General features: G+C 41.5%; 1 protein-coding gene across 2 annotated transcripts in view; it reads right to left on the bottom strand.

Annotated features, from left to right (window-relative positions):
- Nucleotides 1-18,935, bottom strand: part of GRIP1 (glutamate receptor interacting protein 1) — a 449,905-nt gene that overhangs the window by 44,200 nt on the left and 386,770 nt on the right. For both annotated transcript variants that reach the window (XM_030820036.1, XM_030820035.1), the window contains 4 exons: nt 14,716-14,861; nt 2,774-2,918; nt 1,271-1,410; nt 902-1,096 (listed from right to left, as the gene is read on the bottom strand). In XM_030820036.1, coding sequence (XP_030675896.1) covers nt 902-1,096; nt 1,271-1,410; nt 2,774-2,918; nt 14,716-14,861 — 626 coding nt within the window. The remainder of the gene's footprint in view (nt 1-901; nt 1,097-1,270; nt 1,411-2,773; nt 2,919-14,715; nt 14,862-18,935) is intronic.

Genomic DNA, 18,935 nt, shown 5'->3' with positions numbered 1-18,935 from the left:
TATGCTCTGTATTCAGTCTGACACCTTTTATGTGTTTATATTCCGTGAGTGAGGCTTTTTAATGTAGATAGTATTTCTTCACATGATGATGACACCTATGAAGAAAAATCTACTCTATACTTTCCTATATTGTGATTATAGTGCTCTAATTATAAACATTCAGGGAAAGGGCATGGTGGCTCATGCCTATAATCCCAGCACTTTGGGAGGCCAAGATGGGAGAATTGCTGGAGGCCAGAAGTTTGATACCAGCCTGGACAACATGACAAGACCCCGTATCTACAAAAATTTAAAAATCAGCTGGGTGTGGTGGTGTGTGCATATAGTCTCAGCTACTGAGGAGACTGAGGCAGCAAGATCCCTTGAGTCCAGGAGTTTGAGGCTGTAAGGAACTATGACGGTGCCAGGCTATTCTAGCTGGGGTGACAGAGTGAGACCCAGTCTCTAAAAGAAAAAAAAAGTCAGGAGTGGGCAGGAATAAATAGAGTCACAAATCATTGGCTAATCTCTTACGCACCTCTTCCGAACTCCCCAATCCATCTTTTTGGAAAGCTTGCTGAAAAATAAGACAATGGAGCCTGTATTGAATGAGCCACTTTATTGTATGGTTTGCCTCACATTAATCTAAGCTTGAAGGACAAGCCCTGGATGGGATACTTGGCCATCAGTAGACCTAATGGAGGCCTGTTAGTGTTTGGTAAAGGTTCCTGCCTTATAAGCACTAGAAGAAAATGCATGGCCAGCTGAGTGTAAGTATTCAATGTGTTCAATATGAATATGGCTGCACCAAAGCAGACACAAGTTAAAGAAAGATATTCTCCTCATGGAGCAGAGGATGAATCTTGGAGAAGCATGGGCTTCAACAATGACAAGTCCTCTGGGGGACGAAGTAAAGACGTACCTTGATTTCCATAGCCGGTGTCGATTGCAGACCCATCCCATGAATCCACAGCACTGTCCACACTGGGCACCGTGGAGGGGTACATGTCAGAGAGCTTGCCTGGCTTCTGTGCTGGTGAGGAGTCCTCCTCCACATCCCCCAGGTCACTCAAATGGCTAGAAATAGGGAACTTCTTGGGGCTTGATGCTGACTGGGCTTTATAGACAGGAAAGGAGTTTAAGTATCAGAGTAAATTTAAATAAAAATATACCGAAATACTCCGTGGCTAGGGATTCGTTTCCCTAGAATTACACACAGACACTAGCACATTCTTTCAAGGAAGAAAATGCACTGGAAATCCTTAATTGTGGCTTTCAATTCACTACTCACCATCTGTTTGTTTCTTAATTTTCAAGGTGACAGTCTCTCCTGCCATCTGTAACAAATGGATGGCTTCACTCAGAGGCTTCCCTTTCAAGCTGCTGCTATTGATGGCTAGGATTCGGTCTCCTATGTGGATTGCACCAGTTCTGAAAAACCAAATAGTAATAGGAGAGGTAGAAATAATTCCTGTATGGTACTCAATATAAATTCCCTGACATACCTTATACATTCATCATAATAAAGACTTGGCAAAGATCTCCAGAAGTCCCTTCTTGCTTTCTCCTGGGCAATGTTATAAGATAATTGCATCTGTTGTGGATTACTTTTTAGTTTCCAATAAAATTTTAAAAATTGTTTTAATTAGTTATTAAAATGAACTGTGTTTTTTAATTCCAAGAAAGCTGAGTCATTGGGTAAGCCCCCTAAAAATCCCAAGAAAATGAACAATGTCGAATGACAAATGTAGTGGATAGCATGGAGCATCCTTTCTTTCTACAGATTTTTTTTTTTTTTTTTGAGATGGAGCCTCTCTGTGTCACCCAGGCTGGAGTCCAGTGGCGCGATCTCGGCTCACTGCAACATCCGCCTCCCGGGTTCAAGCAATTCTCCAGCCTCAGCCTCCCAAGTAGCTGGGATTACAGGCAAGCACCACCATGCCCAGCTAATTTTTGTATTTTTAGTAGAGATGAGGTTTCACCATCTTGGCTAGGCTGGTCTTGAACTGACCTCGTGATCCATCCGCCTCGGCCTCCCAATGTTCTGGGTTTACAGGTGTGAGCTAATTTCTAAGGTACATTGCAGCTCCAACATTTTGCAATGCTGTGTGTCTCTATTTTGCTAGCCACTGTTTTCAACTGTTAGCAGGAACAATGCATTTGTGTATTCCTGAGCTAGGTTACTGGAGGGCAGATTTGCTTATAGGGTTTGTTATATGTCCAACAACACATCTCAGAAAGAAATGCAGTTTAGCGGAGGGTGGGGAGTGGGTGTGCGTGTACATCATTGCCAAAGGAAAAAATGGACATTCCAACTTTTAAGACATTATTAAAATGGGTTACTACACTTTGTTTCCCATAATCCTTGAAGATGATGTCTGTATCATCCTTTTCTGAAAACACAGCAGCTAAGTGTGGCACCTGTCAGGTAACAGAGGCTCAGCAAGTGTTTGCTGAATGAAATTGGACAAGCTGTTCAACCTCCCTGAACTTTAGTTTCCTCCTCTCAAAATGGACACAATACAAATCCGCCTTCAGTCAACTGTGGTCAGCTTATACATTTCAGAGAGTAGTATCAATGCTAAGCCCATGACATCTTTCACTGCCTGTAAGATGCCCCTCAGAGTCAAGTCGGAGCTCTGCCTGAGAGTTCCCAAGCTCTAAGATCAATCCTTTGTGCAGATTTTTAAAAGCCAACAGATAACTACAGAGAGAGGAGAATGTTTTTATGTGGTTGTGAGGAAGGAAGCCCATCTCAGACACAGGTAACTATAACAGTTACTTCAAATTTTACCTTTCAGCTAATCCCCCTTTAGTGAGGCTTGAAATGATTATAGGATCAAACGGCTCTTCAGTTCCTGAAATTGTGATGCCAAGGGGCCCCCCATAGCGTTTAAGCTCCACGGTGTAAATAATTGCTCCGGAACTTTCTTGCTCATCTGTAATAAATGCCAAGGAATCATAATTGATTTCTTTGGAAAAAGCAAAAGAGTAAGATACATAGATTCATACATAAAGTAAGAATTCAAAGCATCCTCGTCAAAGTATCATGTCACAGAAAATAATTATTTTGGGAAGTAGCATTTCCTTAGTAGGATCTTACATTCAAATACAGGGATATAGTCATCGTCAGTGCCAGGGGAGAGGAACACTGCCTAATGACTTATGTTTTAAATGTGTGAGATCTGCCCAGCTGGGGCTGCAGGACCTTTCAACTGTGTCCATGTCTAGGACAGTGCTTACCTAGCATTTAGTAAGTGTGCAGTAAATACCTGCGAAATAAACATATGGCTGAGGAGGCATTCTAATATGAGAGGAGAGAGTCACTCAGTAACAAAGAAGACATCGGGTCACGCTGTTTCCGTTTTAAGCTTTACATGCAAGCTAACTTTTGATATAGAAAAGTGGATTTTGCTAAGGGTTGGAACAAATAACATATATATGGTTAAGTGGAACTTAGATAAGTAAACTTGAAGGCAACAGCAAGAAATCTAGAATCTCTTACATATCATTCCACTGACTGTCTTCTAATGTGAGTCCTATTAGTGAATTAAGGATATTAAAGTGGAGGTTTGAATGATCATCTCTCTTTCAATGGAGTAACAGCTGTTGGAAGCTATGTTTATGTTGTAAGTTATGTCATAAACTAATTTTGGCTATTCAACGTTATTATAGTGGAAGACACTCGTGAATGTGCTCTGCCTAAAGCACTGGCCAGAAAGATATCATGGGCCTCCTTCAACATGATGGGTACTGTGATGGTGTCAGGGTTGCAGATAAGAAGTCTCAGAATTCAAAGGTTTTATTTGCTTCTGACATGCTTAAAGTTCTTGGGCACTTCTCGTTTTATTCCTTGGGCCTGGGAGCTGTGAATGGTTAAGGAACTGTTTCATTTCTGCACCTAAGGATACAATGAAATGGTTCAGTGGCTACTTTAACAAAATAGTCAGCTTTTACAGTCAGACTACATCCTAGTGAAGCATTAACACGGCTACATTTTTGCAGTGAGCAGCTGTTCATTTACGATATGAAACCCTAAAATAAGGAGGAAAAGCAGAGCTTGAGTTAACAATTCAATTATTTGTGTTTGCAGTGAAGAATTAGGATGAATATAAAATGAAAGGTCTATGAAGTCATTTGGGAAGCAATGTGTTCTCTCTCGCCAGCACTTACTTCGCTTCTGGCCATAGATTGGGAGTTTTGAATGCAGCCATCACCTCCACTTTCTGAGTGCTCTACTCAATGTATTTGCTCCACACATTCAGAACTAAAGACCATCCACCACACACTGCAATGCTTAAGTCAACATTTTAGGGCACAAAATCTTCAACACTGGGCTCAAATTTACATTAGCAGCTGAGAAGCTCCCATATCAAGCCTAAAACAGCTCTGTTTGCTTATTCACAAGTTTCTTCTGGGCTGATGCTGAAGTTGTGGCCAATAGGCTGGTGATGATCTGCTAAGGGCTCCGGAGAGAAACATCAAGATAGAGGGTAACTGAATAATGGGAAGAGGTCAAAAGTCTAAATTTTCCTACAGTACAATATTTTGTCACCTTTCAGAGCTGGCTTTGACCTAAATGAACAGAGTACTATTGGAGAGATTACATGTACTTTGCAGCCCTCATCATCAACAATATTCTGGATGAAATTCTGAATGAGTCATTTGATTAGTAGTCCCTGGCACAGTTAAACATTAGTTACTGCTGGACACTCTGTGTGGGCCATTCAGTGGAGGTGTGTATGCCATAGGAAAGAACTTGACCCCTTATTGCTCTCTGCCTAAGGCAAGCGTGAGCACAAACTTGTCAATGGGTGCCAAGCATTTTGGGTTGGAGCATCTGCTCTTTATGGGTTTTGGGGAGAAGGACAGTTGCCCAGGACCTGGAGATCCAAGAACCAGTGGGAAGTGTCCACTGAAACTGCAGTCCAGATGAAAACAAACATTGGTCTATGGAAGGGGAGTTGGGGGTAGTCCCATTCATTGGGAGAAGGGGGGCACCTGGTTCTACTCAGCTGATTCTGCAGAGTGAGTATTCCATGTTATTTTTCGACAATGTAACTTGCGACACAAAGATGACAAAATAATACCAGAGATGAAGTAAATGGCTTTAGGATAGTCTGTTTCAAGCTGCCTTATTTGGAGACATTTTTTTATTGGCATCTGAGTCCTCACTGACTAGAAGGCAATTGTTAGGTCACCCAATGAGTTTAGACAGTGATGGAGATGCAAATCTAGGAAATGGTACCTCTTAACTAAGAAGGACACATTCCTGTGATTACACTGGAGGGAAACAGGATGACATGATATTCTATTTAAATTATGACAGAAATGGAAGCTGATTTCTGTTTTCTTTAACAAATAAATTGCCAAAAACACAAAAGAGAAAGGAGATTTGGCCAGGCGCGGTGGCTCACACCTGTAATCCCAGCGCTTTGGGAGGCCGAGGTGGGTGGACCACCTGAGGTCAGGAGTTCAAGACCAGCCTGGCCAACATGATGAATCCCCGTCTTTACTAAAAATACAAAAATTAGCCAGGTGTGGTGCCTCGTGCCTGTAGTCCCAGCTACTTGGGAGGCTGAAGCAGGAGAATCACTTGAACTCAGGAAGTGGAAGTTGCAGTGAGCTGAGATCATGTCACTGCTCTCCAGCCTGGGCGATGGAGCGAGACTCTGTCTCAAAAAAAAAAAAAAAAAAAAAGAGAAAAGGGAGATTTAGGAGACATTACAATCAAAAGCAATGAGTAGATCATTTAGGATTCTGATTAAAACCAACTGTTATAAAAAGGTATCTATTGGCGAGGCACAGTGGCTCATGGCTGTAATCCCAGCACTTTGGGAGGCCAAAGTAGGCGGATCACCTTAGGTCAGGAGTTTGAGACCAGACTGGCCAACATGTCAAAACCCCGTCTCTACTAAAAATACAAAAATTAGCCAAGTGTGGTGGCACGTGCCTGTAGTCCCACCTACTCAGGAGGCTGAGGCAGGAGAATCACTTAAACCTGGGAGGTGGAGGTTGCAGTGAGCCAAGATTGTGCCACTGCCCTCCAGGCTGAGTGACACAGCAAGACACCCTCTAAAAAAAAAAAAAAGCTATGTATTTTTCTATCGGATAGATTGCTTTAAAAAAACAGTTGGTTTTAATTAGGATTTTATATATATATCAGGGAAATGTGAACATTGAGTGAATATTTTATAATATTAAAAATATTGCTAATGATGATGTTATTTAGTTATGTGTTTTAAAAGAGTATTTTTTAGGCATACGTTTGTAAAAAGATGGGATGATGCCTGCAATTTCTTCATAACTCCACTGGTGAGGTGGAGAAACCAGACTGAGAGGGGAGATGAAGCAAGGTTGGTTGTAAGCAAATCGCTGTTAACACTGGATGATGCATGGTGATTCATTATGCTATTTTTATTTTTGTATATATTTTGAATTTAATAACAAGCCTTTGAAAAAGAAAATAATATCAATTCCCTTAGAAAGCCCTATGTGGATGCCTTGTGTAAACAGATATTTAATTAATCTGGCTTTCCTTTCATAGACGGTGGTGATGGCTGCCCGCAGTCTTTTCCAGACCATATGGCCTGTCTGCCCACAAGACAAGCTCTCCAGGGCATCCCACTGCCACTGGCTCTTGAGAAGGGCCCCACTGTGGCTCTGCCCAGTTTTTCATAGCAATGGCTTCCTCCTAAACAGTCTTCCTGCTTGGGATCCAGCCTTTGCCCCTCCTCCCCAATTCTATTTTCACCAATGCTGCCAACATATAATTTCTTCTCTTTCCTTCCCAGAATATTTTTAAAACATAAATCTGAATATGTTACTCTCTTACTTAAAGCTTTTCATTGGTTCCTCAGTTCTTTAAGAATAAAATACAACCCCTTTGCAAGAGCTGAGCTGGCCCCCAGAGGGTCACACCATTCTCCCCCATCCCAATCCAATCTGCTAAATTCTCTCTTCATAGAACCACTCCAGTTCCTTAAATAGCACTTTTCTAACATCTTTAGCCCTTGCACCTGTTACTCCCTATGCACAAACACCTTTCTCCCATTTGTTATCCTGTAGAATTTCTACTTTTACTTTAAAGCTTGGCTCAGAGTCTCATCCTTCAGAAAAGCTTCCTGGTGGCTTAGCTGGAGGGGCTAGAGGCCTTCCTATGAGACCCACAGCTTCTGTGCATTCTTCTGATGTTTCTAAACTTTTATTTTCATTCTTGCTCTCAAACAAGGAGAAGAGTGAAATTATTTTTAAATTCTCCTTAATGAGAGAAGGTAAATATTAAGGACTAGAATTCCATCAGGTATGATTGAGATTTGGAGGGCCACAAACTATTATAATGTAATATCCAAGCTATCACAAGAACCAATTTTTAAGAACCAATTTTTGCCCCCCTTGAGAATGCATGTTCTAGCATATGCCTTTCACTCTATGTTTTAAGGATCTCACTACTTGGTTCTTCATTAGAATAAGATTACCTTGAAAACAGAGATTTTTAACTTCATATCCCCATAGCCTAGAACTATGTCTGGGTTCCCAGGCTGAGATCTCCAGAAGAGTTTTGCGAGTCAGCTTCCCTGCTATGCCAAGGTCTAGTTTCCTTTTCCAAGACATGTGATGCAAACCCAATCTCATTCAAAGTTTGAGAATACAACCTCAGCTGCCATTGTGGGGACAAGCAAACCTAGAACTTCCTCCCTCCACCGTGCCAGGAGTGTTGAGTCAGCTTCAGGTTCAACTGCCAATTCCACCTGCCTTCTCGGGCTTTAGCTCAACTGGCATCTGTGAGGCCCTGCAGCTTAGGAGGAGGGTAATAACTGCCATTTAAGAAGGAATACTCAGACTATTTTGGAGATTGAGGCACTCCTAGATACACTCTCCTTGAGGCTGCTCCAGTGTAGAAGTCTTAAAAAGGAGCAACTAGGGTGTTCATCTAGAAGAGAAAATTCTGAGAAAGAAAAATGTAGAATCACTAGTAAGTTTCAAAGTGAGGCTAAGCAGATGTTAATGATATTATAAACAGCTTTTATATCACAACAGAAGGTTTGCAACGATTACTGAAAGGCAGGAAAGGGGGCAAGCCTACTTGTTTGTTCTGTTCAGCTCTAGTTAAGAAAATTAATGGAAGCACAGAACAGATGCAAAATTGCTGCATTACTTATCTGCAATGTTATTTTCAGGCTTCTTGAGTGCCGCCTGTTTAACAAAATGAATGCTACCTGGCTTGAATCCGTAATGGTAGCTGCTTCTGTGGCCAAATAGGAGGCTTGGATTTGGGAGAGAGCCTTTGGAAGGCATACATGTGCAGGTCAGTCAAAGTTCACTTCAACTAAAAGTGATGGAATTAATTTTAGAGTATGGCTAAATTTCTTGGAGTCAGACATGCCTGAGAAAGTGAATCATTTGAACAACACTCTCTGCAGCTCCCTTATTGCTGCATGGTCATGTTACATAGGCATGTCACAATGATATACCAAGAGATGTGCAAGCAATTGTTGAGTGTTTCAGAGTAGAATTCAAATTCCTTTGTGTAAGTGATAATTTTAAGTCTCAGAACTAGGTTTGTTTGTGACAGCATTTCTCAAAGTGTAGTTCTAGGACTAGCAGTTTTGGCATCATCTGCGAACTCGTTAAAAATGCAAATTCTCAAGTTTGCATTTGACTGAGAATCCCTATCCCACACACCAACAGGGATGGAAACTCTGGGAGAGGGGCCTAGTCATCTGTGTTTTAACATCTTCTGGGTGATTCCGATGCACACTCAAGCTTGCGAGCCATCCCTTTATGAGATCAAGCATGAAGAAAAGAGAAAAGTACTTTTTCTCATAGGTCCTTCTTGCAGCCAGCTTCTTGCCAACACACCACCTTCCACTGCTCCTAGGACAGCCAAGATCATTCTTGGGAGCTTGGAATGGGGCATCTCTGCTACACAAATACTCCAATCTGGGTTTAGGGGAAAAAGCTACTGCAAATTACTTAGCTTGGCTTAACACTGGTAAACCATATATATTTGAAGCCCAAAATATGAATCTGTCTTCAAAGGACTAATTTAATCTGTAATAAGGCTGTATAAAGGTTATTTGCTTTGAATAGGACAAGCTGCAGCCTGAAAATGGTTTTTTTTTACACAGATTACAACCCATGAAGGTAAAGTATTGATTTATGGTCTCCAAAAATATGCTATATATTACAGTAATATTCCCCAAACCAAGCGAGAAATCATTAATAGCTGTATATTTGATGGACAAGAAGGTGGTAATACAAAGCCGACTTTTGAAAACTATATGTGATAGATTTGCAAACCTCTGTCTCTTCCTGCAAATCCTGAAAAGTCTCTACTGCTTTGCTTCAGGGTTTCCTCTCAGGCCCTATCGAGGTCTTCCAACTCTTTTCATTTACTTTGGACTCAGAAGCCATCAAGGCAAAACAATAGATTTTTTCAAGAGGATTATTTGCATTGCTGAGGATCTGGGGATTGGGTAGCAGCCTCAGGAATCCCAGAGCCTTGGACCCACACAACAACCACTGGACACTACCTGAGTTACATTCCTTCAGTAATGGAAGACGACCAATGCAGAAGCTCCTGAAGGCAGGATGGTGGCTGAATCCAGAGTGAGGGAGGAAAATGCCTACAACCCCAAGTGTTCCAACAGATTTGGCCATTGCTAAATAAAGCTGAAATTCACTTTTAAAATATCCAAATACAGTAATGACCATTGATAGTCAGCATTCATTGGGCCTCAGTAGGTGCAAACTTATTGGTGAGTTCTTAAATATATGACCTCCTTTAGGCCAGGCACGTTGGCTCACAGCTGTAAATCGCAGCACTTTGGGAGGCAGAGGCGGGCACCTTACCTGAGGTCAGGAGTTCGAAACTAGCCTGCCCAACATGGCAAAACCCTGTCTCTACTAAAAATACAAAAAATTAGCTGGGCATGGTGGCAGGCACCTGTAATCCCAGCTACTTGGGAGGCTGAGGCAGGAGAATTGGTTGAACCTGGAAGGTGGAGGTTGCAGTGAGCCGAGATTGTGCCATTGCACTCCAGCCTGGGTGACAAGAGCAAAATTCTGTCTCAAAAAAAAATATATATATACACACACACACACACACACACACACACATATCTCCTCCTTTAATCCTTAAAACAGCCATGTAAAGTAAGCATTAAATGGACATTTACAGATGAGGAAACTGATGCTCAGAGAAGTTAGTTTGCCTAAATTTCCCAGATTGTCAGTTGTGAAGCCAGTCTGGCATTCTTAGTCTTTCATTCTACTGTTTCCCCCAGCTTGGGCTAGAAACAGAGTTAATTCAGACTCTCTTGAATGGCTCATTCAGCGCTTTCATAAAGTGATTAAAAGCAATGGTCACTAACCAAGTCCAGTGGGCCTCATTCTTGTTTTAAGTCCTTTAATGGCTCCCCATTGGTTTCTGGGATAAAATTCAAATTTCTTAACATGATTTACAAGGCCCATAATGACTTGGCTCCAGTACACCTTTCTAGCTTACCTACTACCAAGTCCTTGCACACATGTTATGCTCGAGCCATATCTGCCTACTAGAGTGTGCCATGCTCTCCCTAACTTTCTACACCACTTCACAAATCCCTTCGACACCAAGGTTGTTAGAATCTTTTCCTTGAGGTCCTCAGGCTCAAATGGATGCCGTCACATTCTCTTACCGCTGTGGAATATTTTGTGCATATCCTTAGGACATTCATCATATTGCTAATTATTGATTTTTGGTGGTAACTGATTTAAGGGCAGGATTGTGTCCCTTTTATCTAAGAACTGGTAGTCCATAGCACATTGCCTGATACTTCGTAGACAATAAACGAATGCTGATGGCATGACTGAAAATCGAGGGCGTTAGCAGCATTTGGGAATAATTCTACCATCTCCTTGGGTAAGGTACACAGCAGGGTAGCGAGACTTGGGAAGCTGGAAGAAATGCTTACATTTTGAAGCAGTATCTGTTAAATCCCAATTGCAGTACAAGCTAGCTTAGGAAACCAAGTTACATCAAGTATAGTTATAAACTTCCTGTGGCCGGAGAGAGAATCATCACTGAAGGATGGAGAGCAACCAGCAGTTAAAGGACTGGAAAACTCCTGCAGTGCAGAAGGCCCACATTAGTATGAGCAATATTTCTGGGGGTGGAGAATATACACTGAATATTACCATTCAAAAATATTGAGACGAAGCATGACAACTATTTAATATGATAGTTCTAATCACCAGCATAATTTCAGATTAAACATTATATCAAACTTTCAAAATCAGTGACTGTCCAGAGGGTCAATGCTTATTTTCTACTCAGTCATATCTTGATCAAGGATCAGAACGAATGCAGAGAAAGGGATTTCAGGAGGTAATTAGAATACCAATAGTCCCCACTTATTGAGTGGAGCATGGACTGTGCCAGTATTTGCTTCAGTAAGCTACAATAGCTCCCTGAGATGGGTATTATTATGTAGACATTACTGAAAATGGGACCAAATCTCAGACAAGTTTAGCAAGTTGCCCAAACTCTCACAGCTCAAATGTGGTAGAGCTGAGCTTTAAACTGAGGTCTGATTTTTTTTTAAAAGAATTTATTTCAATAGCTTTAAGGGTACAAGTGATTTTTCGTTACCTGGATGAATCGTATAGTGGTGAAGCCTGAGATTTTGGTGCACGCAGCACCCAAGTGGTGTACACTGTACCCAATATGTAGTTTTTGTTGTCCCTCATCCTCCTTCTACCCTCTCTTCTTCTGAGTTCTTATATCATGTCTGATTTTAAAACATTTGTTCTTTGTGAAGATTTAGTTTGCCTTTAAATAATCTGTGGTCAGGCTTTACATTTTGAATAATATTTTTTTTCCTCCCTTACTTTGCTCTGAATAAAAATGAATTCAGGTACTCAAATTATATATATAACATTATGAGGGAAGAGGATACTAGGATCATATAAATTCTTCCAAATCAATAACTGAAAAATTTTCAAAGAGTGATCTTTTATAAAACTATGTCTGAATGAGTATATATTTCTGTATATCAATATGAGAAAATCTGGTTTGGGTAAGCATGTCTCTCACGCTAATATTTATAGTCTTATTTTAGGTGGTTGTATGTTTTTCAATGGAAGGTTTAGGATTTTAAAAACAGAGCCTCTTAAAATTAAAACATATTTAATAAGCACAATAACTATTATAATAGTATACATAGGGATTGTAGGGGAAGGGTATAAAGGGGGAAAATGAGGCAAAGGAAATCAGTAACTGAAAATAACATCTAGCTCTCTAAGTGCTCAGTTGTTTCAGAAACTCCTGCCAACTGGTAGACACAGCCTGGCTTTGAAACTGGATGCATTGCCAGCTGTGCACACTATATATATTCATCTCTGGCTTGGCTTTTTCACTTTGCAAGGGAAAGTAGCTGACATCTGCTGAGCAGGGCAAATCATGCAAAACAGGTTTCTCCACAAGGCTTTGCCTCTTCACTAGGACAGAATCCAGGCTGATGCTAAAGGCTTCCTCCCTATTTTGAAATAAATCCCCAAAAGAAAGTGCAAGTGAAGCAGGCTTGTAAGGAGAGAAATGCAAATGTTGGCACAGAAAATCAGTTGCTTAAGAAATAATGAGTGCAAACCTGTGTGTATTTTTAAACATTGGGTTATAAAATATATTTGGATATAATCATCATTATCAATTGTACTGATGGATGCAACTATAGATTTTTTTTTTTACTTTGAATAGCAATCATAAACACATAGCCTGACATAACCATGAACCCTAGATCTAGATGACCTGATTAAGGAAATCCCAGAACATTGCCACAACTTCATTATTGGTTGCAATGAAATTATATACAGTAGACGCTCTCTTAACCAATCTCCACTTAACCAATTTACTGAATTAATTGTGGCTATTCGTCCTCCATCATAAAATGTACAGACCAATGCCATGGCATGCTCCAGAGCAATAGGTTTCTTTATGCAGCCCCTCTGCACTTCTGCTCCTGCTCCTGCTTGAGTTGTAAACTTCAAAATTTAGAGGCAATTATGTTTATTCCTAAACCTGTTTATGCCAGCTGTACTTGTTATTTTAACTATGTAATTTAATGAATCTTATATAACCTATGAAATATGAATGTAGTTGTTCTATGAAAACAAAATCCAACGGTTTGGAAAGATTCAATAAGGGTTCGTTAGGCAAAAATCTATGGCCAGGTGCAGTGGCTCACACCTGTAATCCCAGCACTTTGGGAGGCCGAGGTGGGCAGATCACTTGAGGTCAGGAGTTTGAGACCAGCCTGGCCAACATGGCAAACTCCATCTCTACTAAAAGTACAACAATTAGCCAGGAAAGGTGACGCACACCAGTAATTCCAGCTACTCAAGAGGCTGAGGCACAAGAATTGCTTGAACTTGGGAGGTGGAGGTTGCAGTGAGCAGAGTTGGCACCACTTCACTCCATGGCACACTCCAGCCTGGGTGTGCCACGCCAAACAAACAAACAAACAAACAAACAAAAAATCTACTGTTAATTACCTAGTGGAAAAACTCTAAAACATTGGGGAAAACCAAAATCTAGGTGGAGGAGGCATTCAGATTGCTATAAATTCTTTAAAGTCTCACTGCATTAAAAACCAAACCAAACCAAAATAAAACTGGAAGTCATAAAATATATCTTGTGGATATGGTTTAGGCAAACAAACAAAAAGACTTGTAACTATAATCAGCAGAACCATATTAATAGGAAAGGCCTTGGCTTTACCCACAAGATTGGCAAAATTGTAAATTAAATGTTTACTTTATCGATCCACATCACATTCTGTAATTCCCCACATTAGCTGACTCTTTTGGTGAATGGACACTTTTCAATCGGCTCTATATTCTTATCATAATCAGACAAGATGTTTCTTATTTCAGGGCTACCCAAAGTGTTCTCCTTGCACCACAGCTGTGGCAGCATCTGGACGTTTATTAGGAATCCAGAATCTCAGGTCCCACCTGGGGTGGTGCCAGGATCTGTGTTTTAACAAGCTCTTCAGATCATTCTATGCCCTCCTAAGTTTGATTGGAGGGTCTAAAAAATGTGTATAGCACTTTTGAAAAGCAACGTGGGGCATGACTGACTCATCAGAAATCACAGACATTTCCTTTGTATTCTGACTCAGCCATCCTGCTTCTAGGAATATTTCTTATTTCAAAAGAAAAAAAAGCTGAATAAAGATATCTATGCATAAAGATGTCTATAAAAGTACTATTTATAATAATGAAACAATTGGAAGCAATATAGTGATTTAAGAAGAGAAGAAAGGTAGATCACAGGCATTCAATAAAAATGATAGATATTAAGAGTTTATAAAATGATCAAATGTTTATAATGTAAAATTAGCTAAAAAGTGCAACATCCACTTGGTTATAGTTATGCCATATAAATATCAACAAAAACTAGAAAACTACCAGTTTCACTGTATTAGATGATGATTTAGATTTCATCTTTAAAAATTATTTTCATGCAATTATAATGTTTTCTATAATGAAAATATCTTAATGATATCATTTACAAGCACCATTATTTAAAATTCGTACTACACTCTCAACACAAAATTTAAAGACTCTTTTAGCTTTGAAACACTGCTGCCACATCACTAGCCAGCTGTTGTATGTAAAACATCAAGATCTAATATCTTTGGTGACAGATGGGCAGTTTGAAAAATCAGTTTTAACTAAGGATGCTCTCAATACCTGAATTATCTTCATCTTTGCGGATTTTGAGCTTCACCAGGTCTTCACATTGCTGGAGGATCTGAACTGCATCTTCCATGGAACAGTTGTCCAGCCGGATATTATCTATTGCGAGCAATTTATCCCCAAGTTCCAGGGTCCCAGTTCTGTTAGTGAATGCATAGTAACACACGACTAATGATGAGCACTTAACTAGGCCATTTAAAGAGGCATTAAGCATAATGTAGCATTATGGTAGTCTTTAGAGGAAAAGAGGTTCAACTGTTTTTAAATTGTACTTTATTGACAGCTCCCTCCCTTCTTCTAGTCTTTTTTGGGTCGCCTGCTATGACATTAAATTGCCAAGTATTAAAAACATTTTTTCTTATACTTTTTTCAATTAAACAAGAACATATGTGTCACTCAGGAAGCATACAATTCCTAGGAAAGGAGGTAATGGGCAAGGGTCTGTATAGAACCGGGTATCCTTGTGTTTCTCCATATTGTTGTATCACTTTTGATCCTTGGTAGTCCAGATATTAGGAGAGCACTAAGAGAATGAGATAAGGCAAGGTGTAACAGAGCTAGTGGAAGCCTAAGGCTTGAACGTCTGCTACTTCCACTTGCATCTGGAAACTTACTATGGCCAGAGTAGCATGAAAATTTATAGATGAATCCATAGCTTCTTATTTGGAAAGTGGCCACTGAGACTCTACAACTGGCTGTGGACCAGGGTAGGTCTACTGAACAAAATTTTAAGATCCATAATGAAACAAACAAAAAATAATGTGAATGTAGTATGTATATGTTTCTATGTGCATATATGTATATATACACAGATTTGTAAGAACAGCCTTTTATGCATTATATCTGTGCCAGAGACTGCTAATTGTCTCCCAGCATCCATTCTCCCTTCCCTTCTTTTAAGTTACCCTCTAAAAATGCATGCCCCAGACTCTCTGGGGACCCTCCCCACCTCCTGCCTGTAGCTAGAAAATGGTAACAGGAGGGAGGCGGAGCAAGGTGGCTGAATAGAAGCCTCCACTGATCGTCCTCCTTGCAGGAACACCAAATTTAACAACTATCCATACAGAAAAGCACCTTTATAAGAACCAAAAATCAGGTGAGCAATCACAGTACCTGGTTTTAACTTCATATCACTGAAAGAGGCACTGAAGAGGGTAGGAAAGAGAGTCTTGAATTGATGATGCCAGCCCCTCCCCCATTCCTTCTGCAGCAGCCACATGGCATGGAGAGAAAAACTGTGCACTTGTGGGAGGGAGAACACAGTGATGGAGAGACTGCATTGAAACTCAGTGCTACCCTGTCACAGCGGAAAGCAACACTAGGCAGAAGTCAGCTGATATCCACGGAGGGAACATTTAGATTAGCCCTAGGCAGAGGGGAATCACCCATTCCAGTGGTCAGAACTTGAGTTCCAGCATGCCTCACTGCTGAACGCTGAAGTGTTCTTGGGTACTAAATAAACTCAAGACAGTTTAAAGGCACAGAGACTGCAATTCCTGGACAAGCCCTGATGCTGTGCTGAGCTCAGAGCCAGTAGACTTGGGGGGCATGTGACCTAGTGAGAAACCAGCTGGGGTGGCTAAGTGAGTGCTTGCAACACCCCTCCCCTAGCCCTACACAGCACAGCTCACAACTCCCAGAGAGATTCTGTCACTCTACCTGAGTAGAGAAGAGGGGAGAGTAAAGAAGACTTTGTCTTGCAACTTGGATATCAGCTCAGCCATAGTATGACAAGGCACCAGGCAGAGTCCTAAGGCCCCTTTTCTAGGCCTTTGCTCCCAGACAACATTTCTAGACACACCCAGGGCCGGAAGGGAACCTGCTGCCTTGAAGGGAAGTACCCAGTCCTGGCAGCATTTATCACCTGCTGACTAAATATCCCTTGGGCTCTGAATAATCAGCAGCACGGCTGGGCGCGGTGGCTCATGCCTGTAATCCCAGCACTTCGGGAGGCCAAGGTGGGTGGATCACTCGAGACCAGGAGTTCAAGACCAGCCTGGCCAACGTGGTGAAACCTGGTCTGTACTAAAAATACAAAGATTAGCCAGGCGTGGTGGTGCACACCTGTAATCCCAGCTATTCGGGAGGCTGAGGCAGAAGAATCACTTGAACCTGGGAGGTGCAGGTTGCAGTGAGCCAATCGCACCACTGCACTCCAGCCTGGGCAACAGAAAGAGAGTCTGTCTCAAAAAATAAATAAAATTAAATATAATAAAAAAATAAAATCAGCAGCAGTCGTCAGGTAGTACTTGCTGTGGGCCTTAGGTGAGACTCTGAGTTGTGCTGGCTTCAGGTGTGACCCAGCACATTCCCAGCTGTGGTGGCTATAGGGAGAGGCTGTTTCTGCTTGAGAAAAGCAGAGGAAATAGTAAAAAGGACTTTATCTTGCATCTGAGGTACCAGGTCTGCAACAGTGGGACAGAGTACCAAGTGGGCTCTTGGGGTCCCTGATTCTCGGCCTTAGCTCTTGGACGTTTGTGGAACTGCTCTGGGACAGAGGGGAGCCCACCGCCTCAAAAGAAGAGTCCCGGCCCTGGCAGCATTTGCCACAAGTGAACATCGGCAATAGCCAGGCAGTACTTGCCATGGACCTGGAGCAGTGGTGGCCATGGGGAGAGACTTCTCTCCTTGAGGAAAGGATGGGAAGGACTTCGTCTTGTGTCTTGGGTGCCAGCTCAGCTATAGCAGAATAGAGCACCAGGCAGATTCCTAAGGTTTTTGACTCTAGGACCAGGCTCCCAGATGGCATCTCTAGGCCTGCAAGGGTCCAGGGGGAGCTCACTGCCCTGAAAAGAAGGATACTATCCTGGCTCGCTTTGCCACCTGCTGATTGTAGAGCCTTTGGTCCTTGAGTGAACATGTCCTAGTGGTAGCCAGATAAGGGTTTACTGGCGGTCTTAGTTGAGACCTAGTACCATGTTGGCTTCAGGTCTGAACCAGCGTAGTCTCAGTGCTGGTGACCACAGGGGTGCTTGTGTCACCCCATCACCCCTCAGCTTCAGGCAGCTCAGCACTGGGAGAGAGACTATATCTGTTTGGAAGAAAAGGAAGAGAACAAGAGTCTCTGCCTAGTAATCCAGATGCTTCTTCTGGTTCTTACCCAAGACCACCAAGGCAGTATTTTTGAGTCTGCAAGAGCCATAGTGTTACTGGACTTGGGGTGCCCCCTAATGGAGATACAGGTGAAGTGACCAAAAACTTAGATCACAACACCCAAGTCCCTTTGAATACTTGGAAAGCCTTCCCAAGAAGGACAGGTGCAAACAAGCCCAGACTGCAAAGACTATAATAAATACCTAACTCTTCAATTCTCAGACACCAGTGAACATCCATGAGCATCAAGACCATCTGGGAAAACACGACTTCACCAAGTGAACTAAATAAGGCCCAAAAGACCAATCACAGAGAAATAGAGATATGCGGCCTTTCACACAGAGAATTCTAAATTACTGTTTTGACTAAACAATAAAGTTTTGAGTCTGTGATAATACAGATCATAAATTCAGAATCCTATCAGATAAATTCAACAAAGAGATTAAAATAGTTAAAAAAAATCCAGCAGAAATTCTGGAGTTGAAAAATGCAATTGACACACTAAAAAAATGCATCACAGTCTCTTAACAACAGAATTGATCAAGTAGAAGAGATAATTAGTAAGCTTGGAGACAGGATATTTGAAAATACACAGCCAGAGAAGACAAAAGAAAAAAAAAAAAACTGGGCCAGGCATGGTGGCTCACACCTATAATCCCAGCACTTTGGGAGGCCGAGGTGGGCAGATCACCTGAGGTCAGGAGTTTGAGAAAAGCCTGGCCAACATGGTGAAAGCCTGTCTCTACTAAAAATACAAAAAAAAAAAAAATAGCTGGGCATGGTGGCGTGCAGCTGTAATCCCAGCCACCTGGGAGGCTGAGGCAGGAGAATCGCTTGAACCCGGGAGGCAGAGGTTGCAGTGGGCCGAGATTGCACCACAGCACTCAGCCTGGGCATCAAAGTGAGACTCTGTCTCAAAACAAACAAACAAAGAAACAATGAAGCACCTCTACAAGATCTAAAAAATAGCCTCAAAAGGCCAAATCTAAGAGTTATAGGCCTTAAAGATGAGGTAGAGAGAGGGACAGGGGTAGAAACTTTATTCAAAGGGATAATAACAGAGAATTTCCCAAACATAGAGAAAGATATCAATATTCAAGTACAAGAACCTTATAGACCAC

This window comes from Nomascus leucogenys, chromosome 10, assembly GCF_006542625.1.
Source record: "Nomascus leucogenys isolate Asia chromosome 10, Asia_NLE_v1, whole genome shotgun sequence".
NCBI classification, from domain to species: domain Eukaryota; kingdom Metazoa; phylum Chordata; class Mammalia; order Primates; family Hylobatidae; genus Nomascus; species Nomascus leucogenys.
The sequence above is the reverse complement of the archived record's forward strand: the minus strand, read 5'-3'. Positions and strand labels throughout refer to the sequence as shown.